General features: G+C 47.8%; 1 protein-coding gene across 4 annotated transcripts in view; it reads left to right on the top strand.

Annotated features, from left to right (window-relative positions):
• Positions 1 to 20,423, top strand: part of Mylk (myosin light chain kinase) — a 224,230-nt gene that overhangs the window by 197,552 nt on the left and 6,255 nt on the right. For all 4 annotated transcript variants that reach the window (XM_010618082.3, XM_010618079.3, XM_010618089.3 and 1 more), the window contains 5 exons: positions 3,105 to 3,322; positions 5,306 to 5,429; positions 11,649 to 11,801; positions 14,087 to 14,210; positions 19,736 to 19,865. In XM_010618082.3, the coding sequence (XP_010616384.1) occupies positions 3,105 to 3,322; positions 5,306 to 5,429; positions 11,649 to 11,801; positions 14,087 to 14,210; positions 19,736 to 19,865 (749 nt within the window). The remainder of the gene's footprint in view (positions 1 to 3,104; positions 3,323 to 5,305; positions 5,430 to 11,648; positions 11,802 to 14,086; positions 14,211 to 19,735; positions 19,866 to 20,423) is intronic.

Below are 20,423 nucleotides of genomic sequence, written 5' to 3'. Positions count from 1 at the left end.
TAATTCTTCAATCCTACCAGCAGAAAGAGGTATCTGTATTCAAGTAATTCATCTCGAGTCTCCCCTCTGTCTATAAAATGTGAAATCACCAGAGACTCAGAAAATCTTCATTTGTATTTACCAGCAGAAAGAGGTATCTGTATTCAAGTAATTCATCTCGAGTCTCCCCTCTGTCTATAAAATTGTATAGTTCTGTGAAATCACCAGAGACTCAGAAAATCTTCATTTGTATCTTAAGATCAAATTCAAACCTTCCCTCTTTGTCACTTTCAGGAAATATTTAGCCTATGTCTGTGGCCTCATTCTTCAACCCTCAAAATATACTTGTGGGCTGTGTAGCTTTGTAGTACAACAGGTTATTCGGTCCACAGAGAGTGGGCGTGCGAGGACATCTGGAGAAATGTCTTCTCTTCAGAAGGTGAACCTTGAGTGAGTTCGTGAGAGGGGACAGGAGGCAGCTGAGGCTGGGTGAGGCTGGGCAGTCGCACCAGTGGGCAGAATACCATACTTAGCTTGGAATCGGGAGCTGGCAAGCTGGATGGAAAAAACCAGGAGAAATGTAAGAAGGTTTCATCTGGTCTGGCTTTCATCCCTCTACCCACTCCTCCCCCATGGACAGGAGCAAGTCTTCCACACACAGATGCTAGAATGTTCCCTGGACTTGGGGCACCGAGCTTGCCCCATGATAGGAACTCACTCAGGGGAGAAGGGAGCTGGTTTATACACACCATTTGCATGTCTCTTCCAGCCTACTGAGCCAGCCTCAGGAGAGGGCAAGGTTGATAGTCCACAGTGCAATCTGCTATTCTTCTTGTCTGATGAGAAGGGTGATGTCCAGGGATAGAGCAAAATGGCATGGATATTAAAGGGTCCCAGTCTTCCTGGCTTCTGAGCTTGTGAGACCAGCCCCATCGTGTAGCATCATATGGCTCTGAGACAGGGATCTTTCCTGGCCCTCACCTGGAGCCTGTGCTTGTCATCGTGAAAGTGTCTGAGATACACTAAGGGGTTGTGGGACCCTGAGTGCTAAAAAGGACTTGAAGTCTAGGCTAAATTGTTGGTAGCTCATCTCACCCTATGCTCCTATTAGCAAAGTTTATCAAAGAATATCTAGCTGGATACTGTGACCTAAAGAGCAGAGGGCCTGGGCCTGAAGTCCCCAGATAGCATTGTTCCTTCTGCTGCCACTAGAGGGTGCTGACCAAGGCCTGGAGCACTAAGGATCCAGCCAATCCCTTAGGACAGAAGGCCTTGGTGATAGTAGGAATCCCCTTAGCATTCACCCACACACTGTCTGTTGATCAAGCACACATTTCCTCAGGCTGTCTTGGCCCATGGCATACTCCTAGGTCTGTGGGTGGTGGCTTCTGCCTATCAAACCAAAGTCCTGAGCACTTTGATACCTATAGAACCATTAATCCCACTTGTTTAGGATGATCCTTCCATCATAGGAGGTGGATCACAGGAACAGTTTGCAAAATATTAAATATATTTGAAGAGCAATGAACCTATTTGAAGCAATACTGGCCAAGTTACTTCTAGAAATGCCACAGCAAATTATTTCCATGGTTAGAATGTTATCACTTATGTCAGACATTTCCAAGGGCCTGAAAATAATGGTTACTTGCTCTCTTAGAATATTTTAAGTTTAAAAGCAAATGTTTGGGAACACCTTGTCCATGTCAAATATCACCAGATATGAATGAGGGCCAGAAGTGAGCCAGGCCTTTTGCAGATAGGCTGAAAAACAACTCTGAGTTGATGCAAAAAGTACATGCACAATGCACAGATACCCATGGAGGGAATGATCACGTCACATGAAGAAACAGGGACTGATTTCTGTGAGGATGTGAATTTCCACTGGCCATCCAGGAGTGGCCCTAGAGTAACCTCGTAGTTTCTAAATATATCTGATCCTAAGAGTGATGTGGGGTACTTCTTAAAAATAGGGATCCTCACAACCCTCCCAAGACTCTCCAAAGCAAAATCTCCAGGAGGCTTAGCCTCAAGTTTCTCCAGGGGGAGAAGCTTAAAATCTTTATTTTCAATAAGAGCCCCAAGTGATTCCTTAACGTAAAAACTTTTTAAAATTGATAATTAGCATGCATTTCCTTTATGCTTTGTAAGCAGTCTGCATGTTAACTCATTTCTGACACCACTCGCAGCTCTGGGAGATGGTGCCATTTTTATCTGCAGCTTAAGGATGAAGGAATGAGGCACAGAGATGTTAAGAATTGGCCGAGACCTAGCAATATACTTTGTCGCTTGTCTTGGAACCCTGGTGGATAGTAATAGAAACAGAGGGAGGCTTTGGGACAAGAGTCGCCACCTGCTGGTAGTGCAGGGACCTTCTTCTCAGATTGGATCTGAAGAGTCGGTTTTAGCTCCCTCTTGTGGCCCCTGGCACACACTGACCTTTCCCCGTTCAGCCCTGCCCACAGTGTCATATTGAAGGATAGGCTGTGGTGTGTTGCACCTCATATACATCCGTGTCTGTCTGTCCTGCAGGGTCTAGTGACAAGATTCAGGATGTCAAACAATAATTAACACCTGCTGAACACTAGCTATGCACCAGCACTGGACAGGCACAATACTTCACATAAAATCCCTGCATTCCTAGCAACTCCATGAAGTAGGGACAGAGAAGGCAACTGCAACTTGAGCTCAGCAAGGTTAAATAACAGTTTGTAAAAGACAAAGACAGGTTCCAAGTCAGATCCTTCCTGTCTTCATGACTCTCCCCTCGAAGGGGGCAGTCCCAGAATGAAGCCCACCCAAGCTTGTCCCACCACTAGACCCACAGACAGGGTTTACTGATATCGGGATACCATGTAAGTTACCAAGGACATGGTTTAAATTTGGTAGGCAGTCAGCAAGAAAGGTGAGCCAGAGGCTGGGGCAGGGGACCAGAGAAGACCCAGGTCTGCTAGAAACTTAGAGAAACTAAGTGTTTTAAACTTGAGTTCCATGTGACTGAAGGACATGGCTAGGGTACGAGAATGTTCCCTTATGCACGTGTGGTCATGTATCCAGCCTCCCCTGGTCAGATGCCATGATCCCAGGGCTGCCACAAGTGCCCTTTACGCCGCCTCCTCTCCCCACAGCGTGTCGGGTGGCGAGCTGTTTGAGCGTATCATTGACGAGGACTTCGAGCTGACGGAGCGGGAGTGCATCCAGTACATGAGGCAGATCTCGGAGGGGGTGGCGTACATCCACAAGCAGGGCATCGTGCACCTGGACCTCAAGCCTGAGAACATCATGTGTGTCAACAAGACGGGCACCAGAATCAAGCTCATTGACTTCGGTCTGGCCCGGAGACTGGGTAAGGCCCATCCACCTCTTCCCCTGTCATCACCACTGTGACAAGAGCGGCTATTTATGTTTCAAACATTGTTTCTTAGAGGAAATAGTACTGGAGTCAAAGTCAGACATGCTGAAGACTGCTCAGGTTCCAACCTGGCCCCTACCACTTACTACTGTGCAGCTGTGAGCCCCAAATTCATCATCCATAAAATGGGATAGCAGTAGTGGCTACCTCCTAGGAAGGAGGACCAAGCAAACTAATACAGGCAAGGGGACAGTGCCAGTGCCACACATAGCTGACAGTGTGGAGACACTCATATGACGACGATCACGATCATGATGATGCCATTGGTGGCAAAACTCATTTCGGTGATGGTGGCTCCTCCTATCTAGTTACATAGGTATGATTCCCAAAGCACTTTCATGTTAAAAACAATATTTTAAATCTCATTGATTCTCATGGCATAGGTAGGGCAGACTTTCTGAGCCCCAGTGTTTACCCTAGGAGACCAAGGCTCACAACAGCTTTGCGTGGCAGGTCCCACCGTGAGCCAGTGGAGGTTCTGAAGACTGGAGTAAGGTCCACAGACCCAGCTCGGGGGCCACAGAGCCTCTGCTGTCTGTGCACCAAGCAGAAAGGAGGCAGTGTGGTAAAGGCTGAGGCCTCATCCCAGCCTGTTTTGGTCAGGTATCGGCCTCACATCCCACCCTCGGCCACTCTGCCTCTGCAGCTCTCTGACATCTCAGTCACTCCTCCTCCCAACCAGAGCCCTGTTAACAAGGTGCTCCAGGGCCAGTATGAGCTGGCCCTGATTTCCCGATCCCGTGCAGAGCAAGGAGAAGCTGGCCAAGCCAATGCCACCCTGCAGACCTCTCTCCCAGATGCCCAAACCTGGTTGAGAACCATGATGGAGTGAGGTCCTGATCGACCTTGAACCTGCTTGGTGATTGGCATGGTCAGGCCAGAGTCATGCCCTGAGACTGTGTAGTGCACCCGATCTGCTCTCTCCTGCTAAAGGGACAGGGCGGGCAATGGCCAGTATATGGGTTTGGCTCTAGACAGTAACCACTAATAAATGGAGGCACAGGCTGGGAAGCTGGCAGTGTCAAAACCCCGGGAACACCATGTTCAGGTTCCCCTGGTGGGAGGTGCTGTGGGAACAGCAGTGTTCACCAAGGAGCAGAGAACCAGGAAGTGGGTAGAAGGTAGTGGGAGAGAGGAGTTAAAGCAGGGCTTTTACATCATGAGAGCTTTTAGAGTTTTGCTTTAGAACATTTGCCACAGGCACTGCAGAGTTAAACAAGACCAGATGAGGATTCTAGGCCAAAGGCTTCCACTCCAGTTGCTGTGCCTGCCTTTAGGGCACACTAACAGGCAGCTCCCGTCCTTTATGGTCCCTGCAGCTCCTGAGAGGAGACCTGAAGCTAGGAGATAAATGGAAGAAGCAGTGGAGTGGAGTGGTCAGAGAGGGAAACCTGGCTCACCTGGGTCTAGTCCCCACTATGACTGGTGAACCATATGAGGAAGTCGCTTCACTTCCCCACACCTCACCTTTGTCTGGAGTAGCATGGGCACCATACCTACTTCTTAGGGTTGTGAGTATATTAAATAGGAAAAGCCTTGCAAGGCTGGCAATGGGTACATAGGATATAGTAAATGTCAGAATCAGTGACTATCAGAGGTTATTAAGCATGAGTCACAATCCCTTCCTTGGGGAACTAAGCCACAGGGAACACAGACACAGAAAGGACCCACTCGGGCAGGTCCCTTGATGGCCTCTTCCCCTCCCTGAGGTGAGTACTGTTGGCTGGCTTCACTGGTGGGTTGACACCCTTGTCAATGAGGCCAGGTGTGTCTGTGGCACTATCCATGAGGGTACCCACAAGCTGAGCCTTTGTGTCCCTTCTGGGTTGGAGCCCTCGTACAGACAAGGACAGGTGCTTACCCCAAGCTGGCCCCATGACCTGCTGTTGATGGACCCCCTCTCCATCCTGGTTTCAGAGAACGCGGGGTCTCTGAAGGTCCTCTTTGGCACCCCAGAGTTTGTGGCTCCTGAAGTGATCAACTATGAACCAATCGGCTACGCCACGGACATGTGGAGCATCGGGGTCATCTGCTATATCCTGTGAGTCCTGCAGCACTTGGGGAGGGGACCAAGAGCCCCACAGCAGGATCCCAGGCTGCCGTGATATTGGGAGAGGGTCCAGGTCATGATGGGGAGCCCAACATACAGCAGAAGGGTGACAGCTGTCATCCCTGTCCCTACCAGCCCACCTGCTCCTGGATTCCCAGTGGTCTGTACCCGCTTCAGTAGCAACATGAAGTAGCACAACATGCTGGGTCTCTGGTCCCCAGGGCTGGCAGCCTTTGGTCAGGAGGGGAAATGCAGTTGGCACCCTCATCCTCCATGAAGGAGGGAGGGAGGCCAGGCACATGTCTCTGGGAGTCTGTATTGTGTTGTGAGGACAGCACCCCATCTACATGGGGTGGGCACTAATCAAGCCTCATCTGACTCCATTGTGTGCACTGATTGATGGGCACTTTTGAGGGCCCAGCCTTCGGTGGGACCAGCAGACAAGAAAGCAATGCATATATTTATAATTGAAGAGAATTTTATGTTTCTTCCCCCCCCCTTTTTTTTTTTTTGGTACTGGGGATCGAACTTGGGTCTTTGTACTTATGAGGCAGGCGGCAGAACCACTGAGCCAAATCCCCAGCAGAAAGTCATTTAAATGAACAGTGATGGAGAAGCCAGCAGCCTTCAACACCCACCAGTCACCTAGGTGCACGTGCAGGTTTGGGCTGAGGTCTGCTGAACCTGAGGTTCCATACTTCCAAGAGATCCCTGGTCGTGCCTCCTGGCACTGCTCCAGGGACCCTCAGGGTTCACTGGTTAAGTCCTGAAGCTTCAAGATACAGGCAGCTGTTAGGCCCAGAGGCAGACTCTGAACTTGGGGGCAACACACAGCTATGGGATGGCATCCCCAAAGATGCAGATATGTAGCATCTCTTCAAAAACACTTAGATTGTCAAAACTAATGGAAAGAAAGCAGAAGGATCTCAAAGAGTAGTTTTGTAGACCTCTGGGGTCTTCAACCTCGAAAGGCTCTCAGGATTCTGCTGCCCCTTGGGTTTAGGAACCAATGTTAGGAAAGCTTTGGCAGGAGTGGGGCAACTGGTCAGTGGGGCCTTCTCAAACATGCAGGAATTTTAATCTCACTATGGTCTGTGAGGACAGCCTCCCTCCTTAGCTGAACCTGTACCATGGCTTCTCTTCCCCACGTTCTTCCTTGCCCAGGGTCATCCCTCACTGCAGTCTTCCCCAGATCCCAGAGGGCAGAGAAGAAACTGCAGGCCAGGCTTGCATTTCCTTGCTTCACCCCATACCTGTACCCTCCAGGAGGGGGCGCTGATGAGTACAGTCAGCTGCACCCAGGAAGGTCAGGATGCAGCTGCCCTGGGCCTGGCCAGTGCTCATACCAATCTCTGAGCCCTGGGAAATAACCTGACTCTGCAGAAGCTGTCCTGGTCAGCTCGCTCTGCTCAGACCCCACTGCCCTGTGTCTTGGCTCAGTCCCTGTGGGTACCTCTCCCTGAACAAACTTAAAAGTGGGTCATGACAGGGGTTTGATGGCATGGGGATCACAGTCTGGGCAGGTGACCAAGCCTCCCAGTTTTCCCAGGACTGACAGTTTCCTGGGACACCGGACTTTGACCACTAAAATGGGGACAGCCCCAGGCAAAGCAGGAGAACTGCGCTCTCAACCATGACCACAGTGACTAGACTGCATAGCAAAATTTCAGGGCAAACACACCCCTGTGCCCTACCCCCAGATCAGAGCCAGTACCCCTCCCAGTGACCATCCCCCAGAGACAGTGGTCATCCTCGTGTCTGTGGCAGCAGGTTAGTGCTGCCTATCCTCGAGCTTTGTGTAAATGAAATCACCAGAAAGAAGTGTGGCTTCTTTTGCTGGTTGTCAGGAGATGAATTCATGTGTGAATTTATGCAGCTGGAGGTGGCTCATTCTCCATGCTGCTGTGAACGTATAATCCAGTCTATTTAGCCCCTTTACATTGATGAGCTCAAGTCATTTCCAGTCTGGGGCACTACAAGCATTGCGTCCTCGTGTTCTTGTGAACACATCTATGCATTTCTGTCAGACATATGATCTAGAACTAAAATTGCTGGTCATTAAAGCACTTTGTTCTAAAAGGAAGATTATTTTAGGCAGAGAAACATGGTATTTGGGGTGCTATGCTATGCCCTTGGCAACGTTACTTTCAAAGCTAAGACCGAGAAATAGGGAGGAGCTTTGGAGATGAGGATTATGGTGTTGCATAAGGTCCCCAGCCTGAAGGTAGCTTGGCATGGACATCAGGCAGAACAAGAAGTAGTGACAGGCACCAGCTCCATCCAGGCTTGGCCCCCTGCAGACCCTGCCCCCACTGTGGGCCTCTGCCTGGGACTCTTCCTTCCTTCCAGGCTGCTACCTCAGCGCTGAAAGATCTGGGAGCTCCCTCCTGAGCCTGGCCTCTCAGCAGAGTACATGGTGCTGAAAATAAAGTTGGAGCCGACCAGATGGTTTCCCTTAGCCCTGCCATGCAGAGCTCTGGGTCCCCTGCTGAAAGCAGCTAGACGTGGCTCTCCAGCACCCTCCCAGGATCTTGTGCCCTACTTCTGCCTCACTGTGGATCCAGGCTGTCTGTCTGGCAGTCCCTGTTGGGGCCACTTCACCTGCATATAGAGAAAACTCTGATCTCCTTTCTGAGGTGAGAGGTGGCCCCACCTTCTTGAGTGGGGGCCAGTGGTAAGGCAGCTGCTGTTCAGCATGTGTCTGCTGAGCCCCTCGTTCCTGTCCCTGCTCCCTCCCAGCCTGGTTCTCACAACTGGTCCTGGAAGGAGATTCCCCTTCATGGATCTCAGAGGCCTTCCGAAGTTAGCAAGGTCCCCTTGGTTTCTGGCAGAGAAAGTACAGGAGAGCTCTGGGCCCCTCTTCCATGTAGGAGAAGCTACAACCCCGCCTCCTCTTCTGAGATTTCTTCCCCTCCACCACCTCCTCTCCCTGTTTTCTGAGCACTTGGTGTTCCCTTGCTGCCTTGGTGAGAGCTACAATCCTCCACACCCCTCCTCTCACCCTACTCTGCCATTCCTTTCCCTCTCCCCCAAAGGAAGAAGTAATTAATGTTCCATTTTTCCTGTCTTCCTGGCTGGCTTGGCAACGCATCCTTCCTGCTTTTTAGCTCATGTGTAGAGCCCCCACCATGGTCAGAGTGAGGGGCTGCTCCCTAACAGAGGGAGGAGAGGTGTGCATTGAGGAGGCAGGGGAGCTCTTGTCTTGTCCCCCGTCAGCCTGAGAAGCCCCAGCGCCTCCTGCCTCACCTCCCAGGACTGTCCGACCTCTCCAGTGCTGAGCCCAGAAGAGCTTGCTGATCACTGCCCTGCCAAGGGCCTTACCAAGCCACATCCCACTCCCAGGTTTTGTCCCACCCAGGTTCCTCCACCTGGCTTTGCAGGCACTTGGGCTGTGGTTGGCACAACTAAAGCCCGGGTGGGTGCTGCTTCCTGATCACCACACAAAACCATGCTGAGCTTTTCCTGGGGACCTGTCATACCCTCTCAGATTTCTCACTGGAGGAGCTGAAGGCTATAATGGGGGTTAAGATGAAACCCTTCCTCTGCACTCAGTAGCTCCACTGACAGACATGTGTTTCCCTTTAGCCAGCTGCTCGTGCTGCCAGGAAATACAACAGAGAAAGTGTAGCCCAAGTGGCACTTCTCTGCCTTATAGCGCTGTTCTGTCTGGAGAGAAAAGGTCTCCCATCAGGCTCCCTGATGGTGTCTCATTGCAGGAAGGTTGGGAATGAAGGAATTTGGGCTGGAGCTGGAGCTCCGTGGTCTGGGGTTTGCCAGGCCTGCTCAAGGTCTAGGTTGGATGATGCCCCCCTCAAAAAAAGAGGAAAGGAGAAATTACACGGTCCTGTGGCAATGACCTTTGTGACTACATATACTTAAGATGTCAAGTGAAGAAAAGGTAACACATCCAACAACTTGCCAAGACTGATTACAATTTTGTGAAAATCATATAAATCTGTTGGTTAAGAACTAGATAATGACTAGGAAGGGGAGAGTTGTGACTTATTGGTAATAAAATATTTGTCAATTGGTCGATTTTAAAAATAAAAGAGACAGGGCCGGGGATTTAGCTCAGCAGTTCAGTGGCCTGCCTTGCAAGCGCAAGGGCCTGAGTTCAATCCCCAGTACCAAAAAAAAAAAAAAGAGAGAGACAATAGGAAATAAGGAGATAAGGCCTTTGGCAAATGGGAAGGGGACTAAGACGGAGAGGGGAGGGAAGAGGAAAGGGGGACATAAAAAGAAATAGGATGTGCCATTTACATGTGCCAACTACCTACAGTAAATGTATTTATGATGTACTACAAACATGTACTAACAAAATTTTAGAAACACACATGATCCCTTACTGCAAGTATTTGCAATATAATCCAAATAAGAAAGTTAAAAGAAAATCCAGGAAAACCCTATCACCTAGAAACAGCCTTATTGAAAATTTGAACACTCTTTCAGCACGCTGTATGTGCAGATGTTCTGCATTTTATCTAGAGACGCATTCTTTGGTACAGAAAATGCTGGGGGAGCCAGGGCAGGCAAGGAGCCAGCCAGGATAGGAAGGACAGGTGGAGGGTGTCTTAGATGGCTGAGCTGCCACGAGGAGGGCCACAGGCCAGAGGCCAGGAGGTTCCCCCTGTCCTGGCCGTGGTGCAGAGATTAGGGCCTATCTTTGCAGGATTACAGCTCCTAATTAGGAAAGAAGCTTCGCAGAAGGGGACCTTTCAGCATTCCATAGCAGGGCTGTTTGCCTTCCTGCCATCTTTTGCAGTGCTGCAGAACTCATTGCTTCAAACAGAAAATGCAAAGACAAGAAGCAGGTGCTGACAAGCCGAGACAGGCTGGTTCCTGGTGGGGCTTGGTTAGGCCTCAGTGGACTGCTGGGAGGCCCTAGGAACCTGGTCTACCTGGTGACTGAAGGGGGAAACTGAGACCAGAAAGGAATAGAACACAATTACAGACTAGTAAATTCCCACCATTCTCTCACATGCTATGATGGACAACAACTACCTCTTTGCCTTTGTAAAACATCAATCAGTGGCTTGTGTTAAGAAAAATCATCTACAGAAAGCCTATTATTCAAAAACCCAAATATGTTGATTAGGGTGAGCTAACTCACTTTGCAAAAGCTTTCTTCTGTTTATAAAAGTGTTCACCAGAGGGTTTTTACCATCATGAGCTTTCTCCTAATATTTCAGGTAAGCTTTGTTCTACCACATACAGTGTTTGATCGAGGACTAGTGTATTTCATAAGCCAAAGGCTCTCTAATGCCAAAACAGCTCCCAGAAGCTCTTACCAGCTTATTGTCTATGAAGGAGGATTCATAAGGATTTGGGAGGAGGGACTTTTATAAAACCCTAACCTGAGAGGTTGCTGAGAGCCCTAGATGCATTGTAGGGTTCAGACAGAGTCAGGGCAGGACCCGCTACATAATTTGCAAAATCAAAAGGTCAGGCCACTTCTTGAAACAGTATCAAAAGTTCCAAGGTGGCGGCAGTGTGGGTTCATCTGAGGCGGGGCAACTGGCAGCTGTGCAGGTTGCACACTGTGGTAGGGGTTCTCTCAGTCAGCTTGTGAGGGGGGACTGATAGTACAAAGAGGAGGAACACAGAGGTTAGAGAGCGGCCGCTGAGCCCTAAATCCATACTATCTGGCTTTGAGATTCGCTCGCTCCCAAATTTGCATGGCTTGGGTTGCTGCTAAATGAGTCATTCCTGCCAGCACAGGCTCATAAGGCTGAACCACCCCTGTGCTCTTAGAGCTAAAAGGCTTGAGAGACGAAAGTGAGGGCACAGAAGGGTATGCTGTGTTCACAGTCCCAGAGAGCCCTTGTGGAGAGGGTCAGGAATTCAGGAGGAAGGGGCTCACAAAGGTTCTGTGAGGGACAGGTGCCCACCTGGGACTTGGGAAGAACAGGAGATGACCTAGTCTGGAAACAACTTCATTCTTGCCACCCAGCCTAGCAGACAGTGTCAAGAGGCTGGAGACACCCCTTAAATGCATTGACCAACCAAGAAGAGATGAGGCCACAAAAGCCCCTGGAAACCACCCTTGTTCCTTTCACAGGTGGAGGAAAGGCTGGTGCAAGCAGGCACTGCGTATGAGTTGGGGGGCAGCTTCAAACCCTCATCTTTGACCTTAGCACTCACCTGGGGCTCTACACCCTTTCTTCCCACCACCATCTCCCTTACCCCTACTCTCCCACTCTTCTCCCCCAGGGTCAGCGGGCTTTCTCCGTTCATGGGTGACAACGACAACGAGACCTTAGCCAATGTTACTTCAGCCACGTGGGACTTTGATGATGAGGCCTTTGACGAAATCTCCGAGGATGCCAAGGATTTCATCAGCAACTTGCTGAAGAAAGATATGAAGTAACTAGCTGAGATTTCAGTGCTGTCAGCTTCCCCAGACCTGGGCTGGTGTGGGAGACAGAGCTTCCCTGCCTGTGGGACTCCCTCCTCACCCCTGTCCCAAGGAATGGTTGGGAGGGGAGAAGTTCCCTAGCCCTGCTCCCGCCAGATACCATATCTCCATCTTTAGAAGTACAGAAACCCTACTTGAAAGGCGAGCCCTGAGCGAGGGCTGCAGGGAGAGGGCAGTTTGTCTGTGTGTGTAATGGTCACTCCTTTTATTTTCCATGCTGACACTCCAGCCCCTCTTTAGGCCTCGAAAGGGATGTGCCTTCTCAAAACAGCTGAGCAGATGGCACAGGCAGCTGAGGACCTGTTGAGAGTCCTCACCATACCCCAGATTATCCTGGCTTGGTGCATTTTTCACATCTAAATTATTTAGATAATCTGGCCCAGTTCCTTCTAACCCAGAACACAGGTGGAGACGGGTATGTCTGGGCACATGATGGCCAAGCTTTGAGAGAGAAAAAGTCAAGTGCACAGTGAAACCCTCTGAGGTTTGAGTCAGAGGCCAGAGGCTGAGGTGGGAAGGAAACTATAGTGGAGATCAGTGCCCTCTATCCCCATTAGCAGAATCTGGATTAAAGTGAGAAGGTAAGAGGGCTCTTCATTCTTCATGCATAGAGAGAAGTCCCCAGGGGCAGGGAACTGTGGGGCTGTCAGGTGAGACTTCCTGCCTATTAGAAGCTTCTTACACAGAAAATAGGTGGCCAGATGAAGCATGGCCTTGGTCCAGAGCTCACATTTGGCAATAGGAGCAGTTGTGGGCCTGCCAAGAAAGGCAAAGTTGAAATAGGTAGTATAGAGGAAGAAAAGGAGAGAGATACAGCTTAGCATTCACATTGACTTTACAACCTAGGTTCTGCCCATTGGTCTGGTCTATGGGCCCTCTTGAGGCTGCCACTTGATCAACCTTGGGAGAAATGCTATTTGGGACAAGATTGTGCAGCTGCTGCCATAGCATGTTGTAGAGTCTCTTAGATAGCTCTGTCTGGATCTTCTGTTACCCACCCATTTCTCAGTCCATTTTAGCCAACTCAGGGCCAAATTCCCCTGGAGGTGACATTCCATACTTCTTGGCAGTGTGGTCTTTTAGCCTTTTGCTGTCAGTCTTTGCATCAGAACTGGACACAACCCAAGAAGAATTGGGATGTTGTAGGGGGCCTAGACTCCCTTCCAAGGTGAGGGATACCCCACACCAAGATGAAAACCTTCGTCCTAGTAACTCTGGTTCAAGGATGGCTTTTGTCAACTAAGCTTTGTTCACTGAAGAGTTGGTAAATGGAATATTGTGTATACATTTTATTTACTCATTGTCCTTAAATTAACTCCATAATAGTCAGTGTCAGGTTCCTCTGTGCTCACACAATGGACTTGCCAAAGACTGGTCTTTATTGAGTATATCAGAACACTAGGTTCTCACAAACTCTTCTACCCAACACCTCTTCAACAAGAGGTCTCTACTTTCAGCACATTTAAGAACCTTTTTCTGCTATAGGCAAAACATGTAAATTACAGACAATTTGAAGACTGTAAGAAAATTTAAAGCATCCATGATCCCTTTAATCTAAAGATCACTACATTGTGCTATACTTCTTTTTAGTAATTTTTCTATGTATATTAGCATTTGGTTCTTTGGGCTTTATTAGTCCTGTTACAATTAAGATGACAACGCTGAAATATTTCTAGGGCTTTTAAGAAAAATTAAATGAATTTCAGCACAGTTCTAAGGTTGTATGTAGGGTGTAACTCTAAACTGTAACAGGAAAAACCTGATACTCAGCCACACCTGAAGAGTTCAGTAATGCTAATCGGTTTTGTCCTGACATTTCAATCTCCCTTCCTCCAGATGGGAAGGCAGAAGGATTACGACTTCATAGGCCCAGCCCCCGAGCCATCTGCAGATGAGCCTGTCCTAGATCATGGTGCCAGCCATTCTTCCTTCCCAGACTTGACAGTCTTGTAGCACTTACCCTTCCAGAACCCCAAGAACAGGTCATGAGATTCTAGTTGCTTTCCAGGTGGTTAAGCTTTCAAAACTCTGACCTATACTGGGTCTAGACAGGGTAACCCAGACCAGAGACAAAAAAGATTGGTGTACAGTGACTGTGGTGGATGGACTGGGAGCAGGGAGCCTGGGGTCTCCCCTGTATGACTGGGAACAGATGACTTCCCATTTCTGATCTGACCAGTAGTCTCTGAAGTCTTCTCCTGCTCAGAAATCTTTCAATGTCTGCCTTCATCAGAAATCGCTTGAACTGCACCCAGTGTCTTCAGCACCCATGGCTAATGAAAGATACTAAGAACATGGAGGCCAAGAAGCTATCCAAGGACCGGATGAAGAAGTACATGGCAAGAAGAAAATGGCAGGTAATGTGGGGCTAGGGTGCTGCTCATCATATCTGCTTTATTCAAGCCACTCTAATTCTCAACTTTCCATGGCTTTACTCCAAGAAAATAAAAATTTGTTGCTGAAATAGTCCAAGGCCTATTTTGGGCAGCTGATTAAGATACAGTGTTAAGCTAGGTCCTGAGTACAGTATTTTTCAAAGAGGATATCAGTTTCTCAATCACAGCTGTCTCTCCAAACACACTCAGCTTGGTCCCAGAGTTCCAGTAAGGGTCCAATAAGGGCAGCCTGGTGCACTAGTCTTCACTTCTACCAAGCCAGATGTCTCATGTGTTCAGGAGAGGGAGGAGCAACAGCATTTTGAGGTCTGTTTGGCAACCCTGGAGAATGTGACCTCTTGACAGGCAACAAGACAGTCATACGTTTACTTGTCATCAAGGAGGGAGCACCTCCTCCAAAGGGGGAGCACAGGTCCACTCTCTAGGAAAATTGGATGTTACAGGCTATTGTTTTCAGGCAAGTGACTTAATTTTGCTGTGGATTTGTGTTCTCATCTGTCAAGTGGGGATAATGCTACCAGCATCACAGCTTTGTGGATAATTATACGAGGCAGTCATCATCTTTCTTTAGCACAATGCCTGTCACAAAAGAACACTCCAAAATGCTACCAGTAGCTAATATGTACAGGGCAACCATGAGTCAGAGGCTATTCTGCATACTTGCTACATATTAAATCTTTCAATCTTAAATTTTAAAAAAGAAATTTTTCTAAAAATCTTTCAATAGTAGAAGACAGGTACAGACAAACCAAGGTAAAGAGGGGTTAGTAAAGTCACTTGGATCACAGAGCTAAAGTGGAAAAGACAGGACTCAAACCCAGAAGCTGGCTCCAAAGCACACAGTCTTAACAGCAACACACAACTGCCTTTGATACAAGATGGATAAAACTATTATCTAAAAACTATCCAATGATTATCCAAAACCATAGAGCACTTAGCACCATCATTATCTACTTCGTTGTTTTATCACCACAATTTGTTTTACAAAATTCCTGGGCTCCTGGAAAGGACATGGTTTCCATCCTCAGGGAATGTATAGCACAATGGGGAACTGAAGCAAATAGACATAAAAGGACATACAGCACACCAGGAATTATAAACTATCGGTATAGCTCTCCATAACCATATATGTGAGTGAGACAGGAGAGGGGCTGGGTGTACCCAGAGTTGATGTGGTTATGACTTCTCCGGGGGCAGGAGTTGAAAATTAAGCATGGAACATGAGCTAGAGCAAACTCATAGAGGAAGGAACAATAGCACAGGCAGAGGAAAAGACAGAGGAGGACTGGACCCACCTGTTATGCTGGGCTGTGCAAGAGCAGAGATTTTAGCTGGAGATTCAGGAGACCCAGGGGCATTGAGACTGCCAATATGGAGAAAAAGGCAGTCACTGGAACACTGGCTGTTTGCCATGTGAGGTGACTAAACCATAGTTCCTTCCATAGGACAACTGCACACAGAGGTAGAGAGAGCATAAAGAAGCACTAGTGCTTATGGGAACAGGGTTTGAGGTATTTTCATCCTGGCCAGTGGCAGCCAGAGCACCGAGGAGGAAGTCAATTCATGGTTCACACACACTCCTAACCCTGTGAACAGTGGGCTAGACCTCCTGGACCCTTCAAGTGCAAGGTGATTTGGAGCACCTATTCTGCTTACCTTCTGAGGCCTTCCTTTAGAATCAGAGTAGCAAATGCTCTTTCAAAAAAGAAGGGGGGATTTGATCCTGGGTACTGAAAAAAAAGGGGGAGGATCCACAAAAATCAAAGGCTGGTTTTATTAATGATCTTGCTTGCAGATCTCAAAGCACTAATTCTGGAAAGATGGGGCAGCTGGTGTTGGGGTGGGGCAGTCCTCAAAGCAGCGAGTCTAACTGGATCCTGCTTGAATGAGGCTGTGTGTTAAGGGGTGGCTTTATCGCCTCAGAACATCTGCAGGTGGATCAAAGCCAGGAGGATGCCTGACCCAAGGCAGGATGAAGAGAAAAGGTAAGGAGACGGGGAAAAGGCAAATGAACTACTGCAGTCTGAACAGTCAGAAAATCATAGTTGGTGCTAATATCTTAATCACTTAGTTTTTTTCTTGTTGTTTATAGTGTTACTAGCCATAGGGTTTTCTGGTAGAGGGTTGGGAAAGAAAAAGGGAAGACTTCGGAGAAGAAATCTTAGTTCCACCTTTTTTAATATATATTTTATTCTTTGGTACTGGGGATCAAACTCAGGACCTTGGGCTTGTGAGGCAGGCTAAAGCTAACTGGCTTTAGCTAACAGGCTAACAGGCTTTAGCTCACCACTAAGCTAAAGCCCAGCCCTACATCTTTTAATATAGGTGAAGGCATTTGGAAATGATTTTCCACAAAATCAGCAGTTAGGTTTCACAAAATTGGATACAGAAGTAGTCAACACCATCCTATTCCCTATGTGATATCCCAGAAGTGTAATTTCATTGGTAACAGTTCAGCAGTGTCTGACCTGCTGTGTTATGTCGCTTCTTTAGGGAAATGTTTTCCACATTTAAATTCCACTCTTAGAACCTAGCACCCTTGGAATGAGGACTTCCCTGTCCGAGGTTCTGTTTGGTGGGGCAGAGGAGGACTCACCGGGATGCAGTATGTGAGTGGGCTGAGGTAGGAAGGAGGGCAAGGTAGGCACGAGTGGCCCAACTAAGTCCAGAAGGAAACTTTTAACTGTTCTGGTGTTCTGGTTTCCATAAAAGCCCCTAGGAAAAAGGGGGCCACAACAGAACAAATCCTAACAAACAAGACTAGGCTAGATACAGATGGTTAATCATGTTACTGACCTTACAATAACATTATTCTGAAACAAGATCAATTTAAAATTCATACTGAAAGAATTTCACAAAGACATGTCGGTGAAGAGTAGCAGTGAGATAAATCATGTGGGATTAATGGGACTTCTGCGTGCAAACTGAGAGTAAAGGACTAGGAATCAGAGGCCTATGGGTAACCACCTTTATTTTCTGGGAACTACAAAGACTCCAGCATTATGGACCAAAGGACAGCAGAGGAGAAAGCATTAGACTCAATATAACACAGACTATTCCTGGCCATCACACTTGGATATTATCTGGGGAAATATCCAGGGAAATTGCAGTCTTCAGGCTGTTGGCATATAGGCAAAACCTTGATGGCTGGCTGGTAACTAGGGTGATGATGAGCTTGCCTCCAGTTTTCCAGGGACCATCTGGGTGTTAACACTGAAAGACTTTAATTCTGGAAAACCTCCAGGCCTGGGCAAAATGGGATGGCTGGCCGTTTTAGCAGGCTCTCCAAGGGCTTGAGCATCTGCACTGCATTCAAGAGGGCCCTGGCAAATGCCACTCACCAGAGACACAGGAATTTAGTCATGGTAGTTGCCCTCCCGTGAGTAAAAGCCTTTCTCAAAACAAGGGTAGAAGTTAGAAAATTTAAATTTGGCTATTTTCATTGCTGGGGCTGGGCTTCCTGCACTTGGTCATTCTGGTCAGCTGTCTTAGTAAAGCAACATCCAGTTTTCAGCTGAAAGTCATGAGACTGGAAAGCTAGGACATAGATATTTCTTCTCTACTTCTAACGACTTCCTTACCAGTGTTTTTTTCACAAATCAGTTCCCAGAGATTGGATTCTGGTGTAGATTATTTCTTAAATTTTAAGCACTTGCATTTCTCACTGTGTAAGAAATTACATGCTGAATATCTACACCTACTAGAAATTTCCCCATGTGGCATCTATTTGCTTGTTAATGTATTTGCTATCTCCTCTGAAATATTATAACTCTTTTATTTGCCTCAGTTTGATCATTTTGTTTGGCATTTTGTTACAAAATAAATCCAAGAAAAGATATCTTTTTTTCTGTACCACACTAGTGAAGACATTCTTGTTCAGTCCTAATCCAGGCATCTGGAATTAGGGAGTCCTTGGGCTCAGAGGTCCCTCCAAGCAGATCTACCAGGCCACCAGTGACAGCTGGTCCCAGAATCCTGTGTGAGGCTGCCACAAGGGCTGTCTGCAAGGGTACACTCTTCGGGCCATGGGGCTCCTGCACTTGGTCATACTGATCGGTTGTCATCTCTCACATGTCCTCCTCATCACCCCATCTGGGCTTCCTGGGTTCTGTTCAAAGTGACCTAGTTCCCCTGGATGCCTACACACACTATCAATGCTGTGGGTTAAGGGTGAATGGCCAGAGGACACAGCAGGCTGGAATGTCTGACCAAAGTGTACAGAAGCCATCTACAATAAGCAGGGCAGGGAGCAACAGAAAAGTGTGGTTGCAACAATAGGTCACTGCTTAAGCCACACATGCACTTAGGCACGCACATCAACTACTAGGCTTCCAGGTGGTCAAAACTGTGAGAATTTACTGGCATTTTTGAGTGTGTTAAGTTAGTTTGAGAGGAAATGGCTTCGCCAGCACAGCTTGAGGTCCAGAGAGTGACAGGCAGGCTTCTGCCTATGAAGAAGCTCTGTCCTTACTCTGTGAGAGGGAACAGGCAGACAGCATGTGGTGACAGCTGGTCTGTGGCTTCATAGCTTCTGGATATTGAAATAAAATGCTATGGGGCAGAAAGACTAGGATGTGTTTTAGCTTCCTTAGCCATTCCCATTGACCCTAGAAAAAGGGTAACTTTACTGAAAGATGAGAAACAGAGACACAGTGTACATATTGAAGATTCTTGACCTAAATCCTGAACTTGGTACAATTTTCACAGTACAAAAAAACTACATCTCAGGTTCTGATCCTTTTCAGCAACTCTGCCCTCCTCCCCACCCAAGTTGCCTATTCTGGTGCCAGTTTTAGAAGCCTAAGTGGACACAGGGACAAACACCGCCCTGGACTCCACTACACAGTCACGACTTGTGCTGGAGCCAGCCCTAGTATTTCTCAAAATCTCTAAGTATCTGAATCATAAGCAGAATTAAGTGGGACATTGGAGATCATCTTGCCCGACCCTCCTGTACACAGAAGGAAGCTAAAGCCTGAGAGGTTAAGTGACTTGGCCAAGGTCAGCGCAGCACTTTTTTCTTTCGAATCAGGACCCATGGGATCTGTAGTAATGATTCTCTTGACCAATTAAACTCCTGTCACTGGCATTGTTTTACAAGAAACAGCCCCGCTGGGCCCAGTCAGCAATAAGTCTTTGGAGCTGTCTCAGCCTGCAGTTGCTTTATATAAACTATCCCTTTTATGGGAGTTGAAGCACAGTATGAAAAGGGTTTTTGTCTCATGTTGACCTTGTTTAGTCACATTAAAGCACACATCAGTTCCAGGCCCCATTCCACTCTCTGAACATCTTCTGACACGCGATAGTGCTGAGCAGAGCAAGGCCGGAATCTCTCCTCTGGCACAACCTCTGCACTGCTCAACCCAAGAAGCCCTCAGTCCAGGGAGCAGCTGCTATTCTCAGGCTGGTCTCTTCTCCCCGTATCCTCAGCACTGCCCTGCTGGAATCAGGGTTGCCCCTGAGTCCGAACTGTGTCTTTTTTCCAGAAAACGGGCAATGCTGTGAGAGCCATTGGAAGACTGTCCTCTATGGCAATGATCTCAGGGCTCAGCGGCAGGAAGTCCTCAACTGGGTCACCGACCAGCCCTCTCAATGCAGAGAAACTAGAATCTGAAGGTAAGGAGTACCTGGAGAGATTCTTAGCTAGCTGGTGAGGGCTGGGAAAGTAGCTGGGTATGGTGGCACACACTTATAATCCCAGCACTCTGGGAGGCAGAGGCAGGAGGATTGCAAGTTGCAACTCAGCCTGGACAACTGAGCAACTTAGCAAGACCTTGTCTCAAAAAGATTTTAAAGGGCTGAGGATGTATCTCAGTATGAAGGCCCTGGGTTCAATCTTCAGGCCTGCCAAAGAAGAAAAGAAGGAAAAAAAGAAAGGGTTGGGGGATGGAGGGGCATTTTAAAGATTTGAGGTTTGGTTTTGTTTTTTTAATCCACCTTAAATTCAGAAATACTTTTGGGTTGTCTTGACAACTACTTAGTCTAGTAAGTTATTAATTATTTAACTGTACATTAACTATTTTCAGAGGGAAAGTTATTTGCCTAGTATAACTGACTTCAACTATTCTTTTATCTTTTGTATGAGAATTAAAGCTGGGCCAGGAGTTTAGCTCAGAGGTGCCGCTGCCTGCCTCACAAGTGCAACAACCTGAGTTTGATCCCCAGTACAAAAAA

Source organism: Fukomys damarensis, unplaced genomic scaffold (genome assembly GCF_012274545.1).
Source record: "Fukomys damarensis isolate Sample0158 unplaced genomic scaffold, DMR_v1.0_HiC HiC_scaffold_24, whole genome shotgun sequence".
NCBI lineage: Eukaryota > Metazoa > Chordata > Mammalia > Rodentia > Bathyergidae > Fukomys > Fukomys damarensis.
Note: the sequence above shows the minus strand (reverse complement) of the source record. Positions and strands in the feature narration are given on the sequence as shown.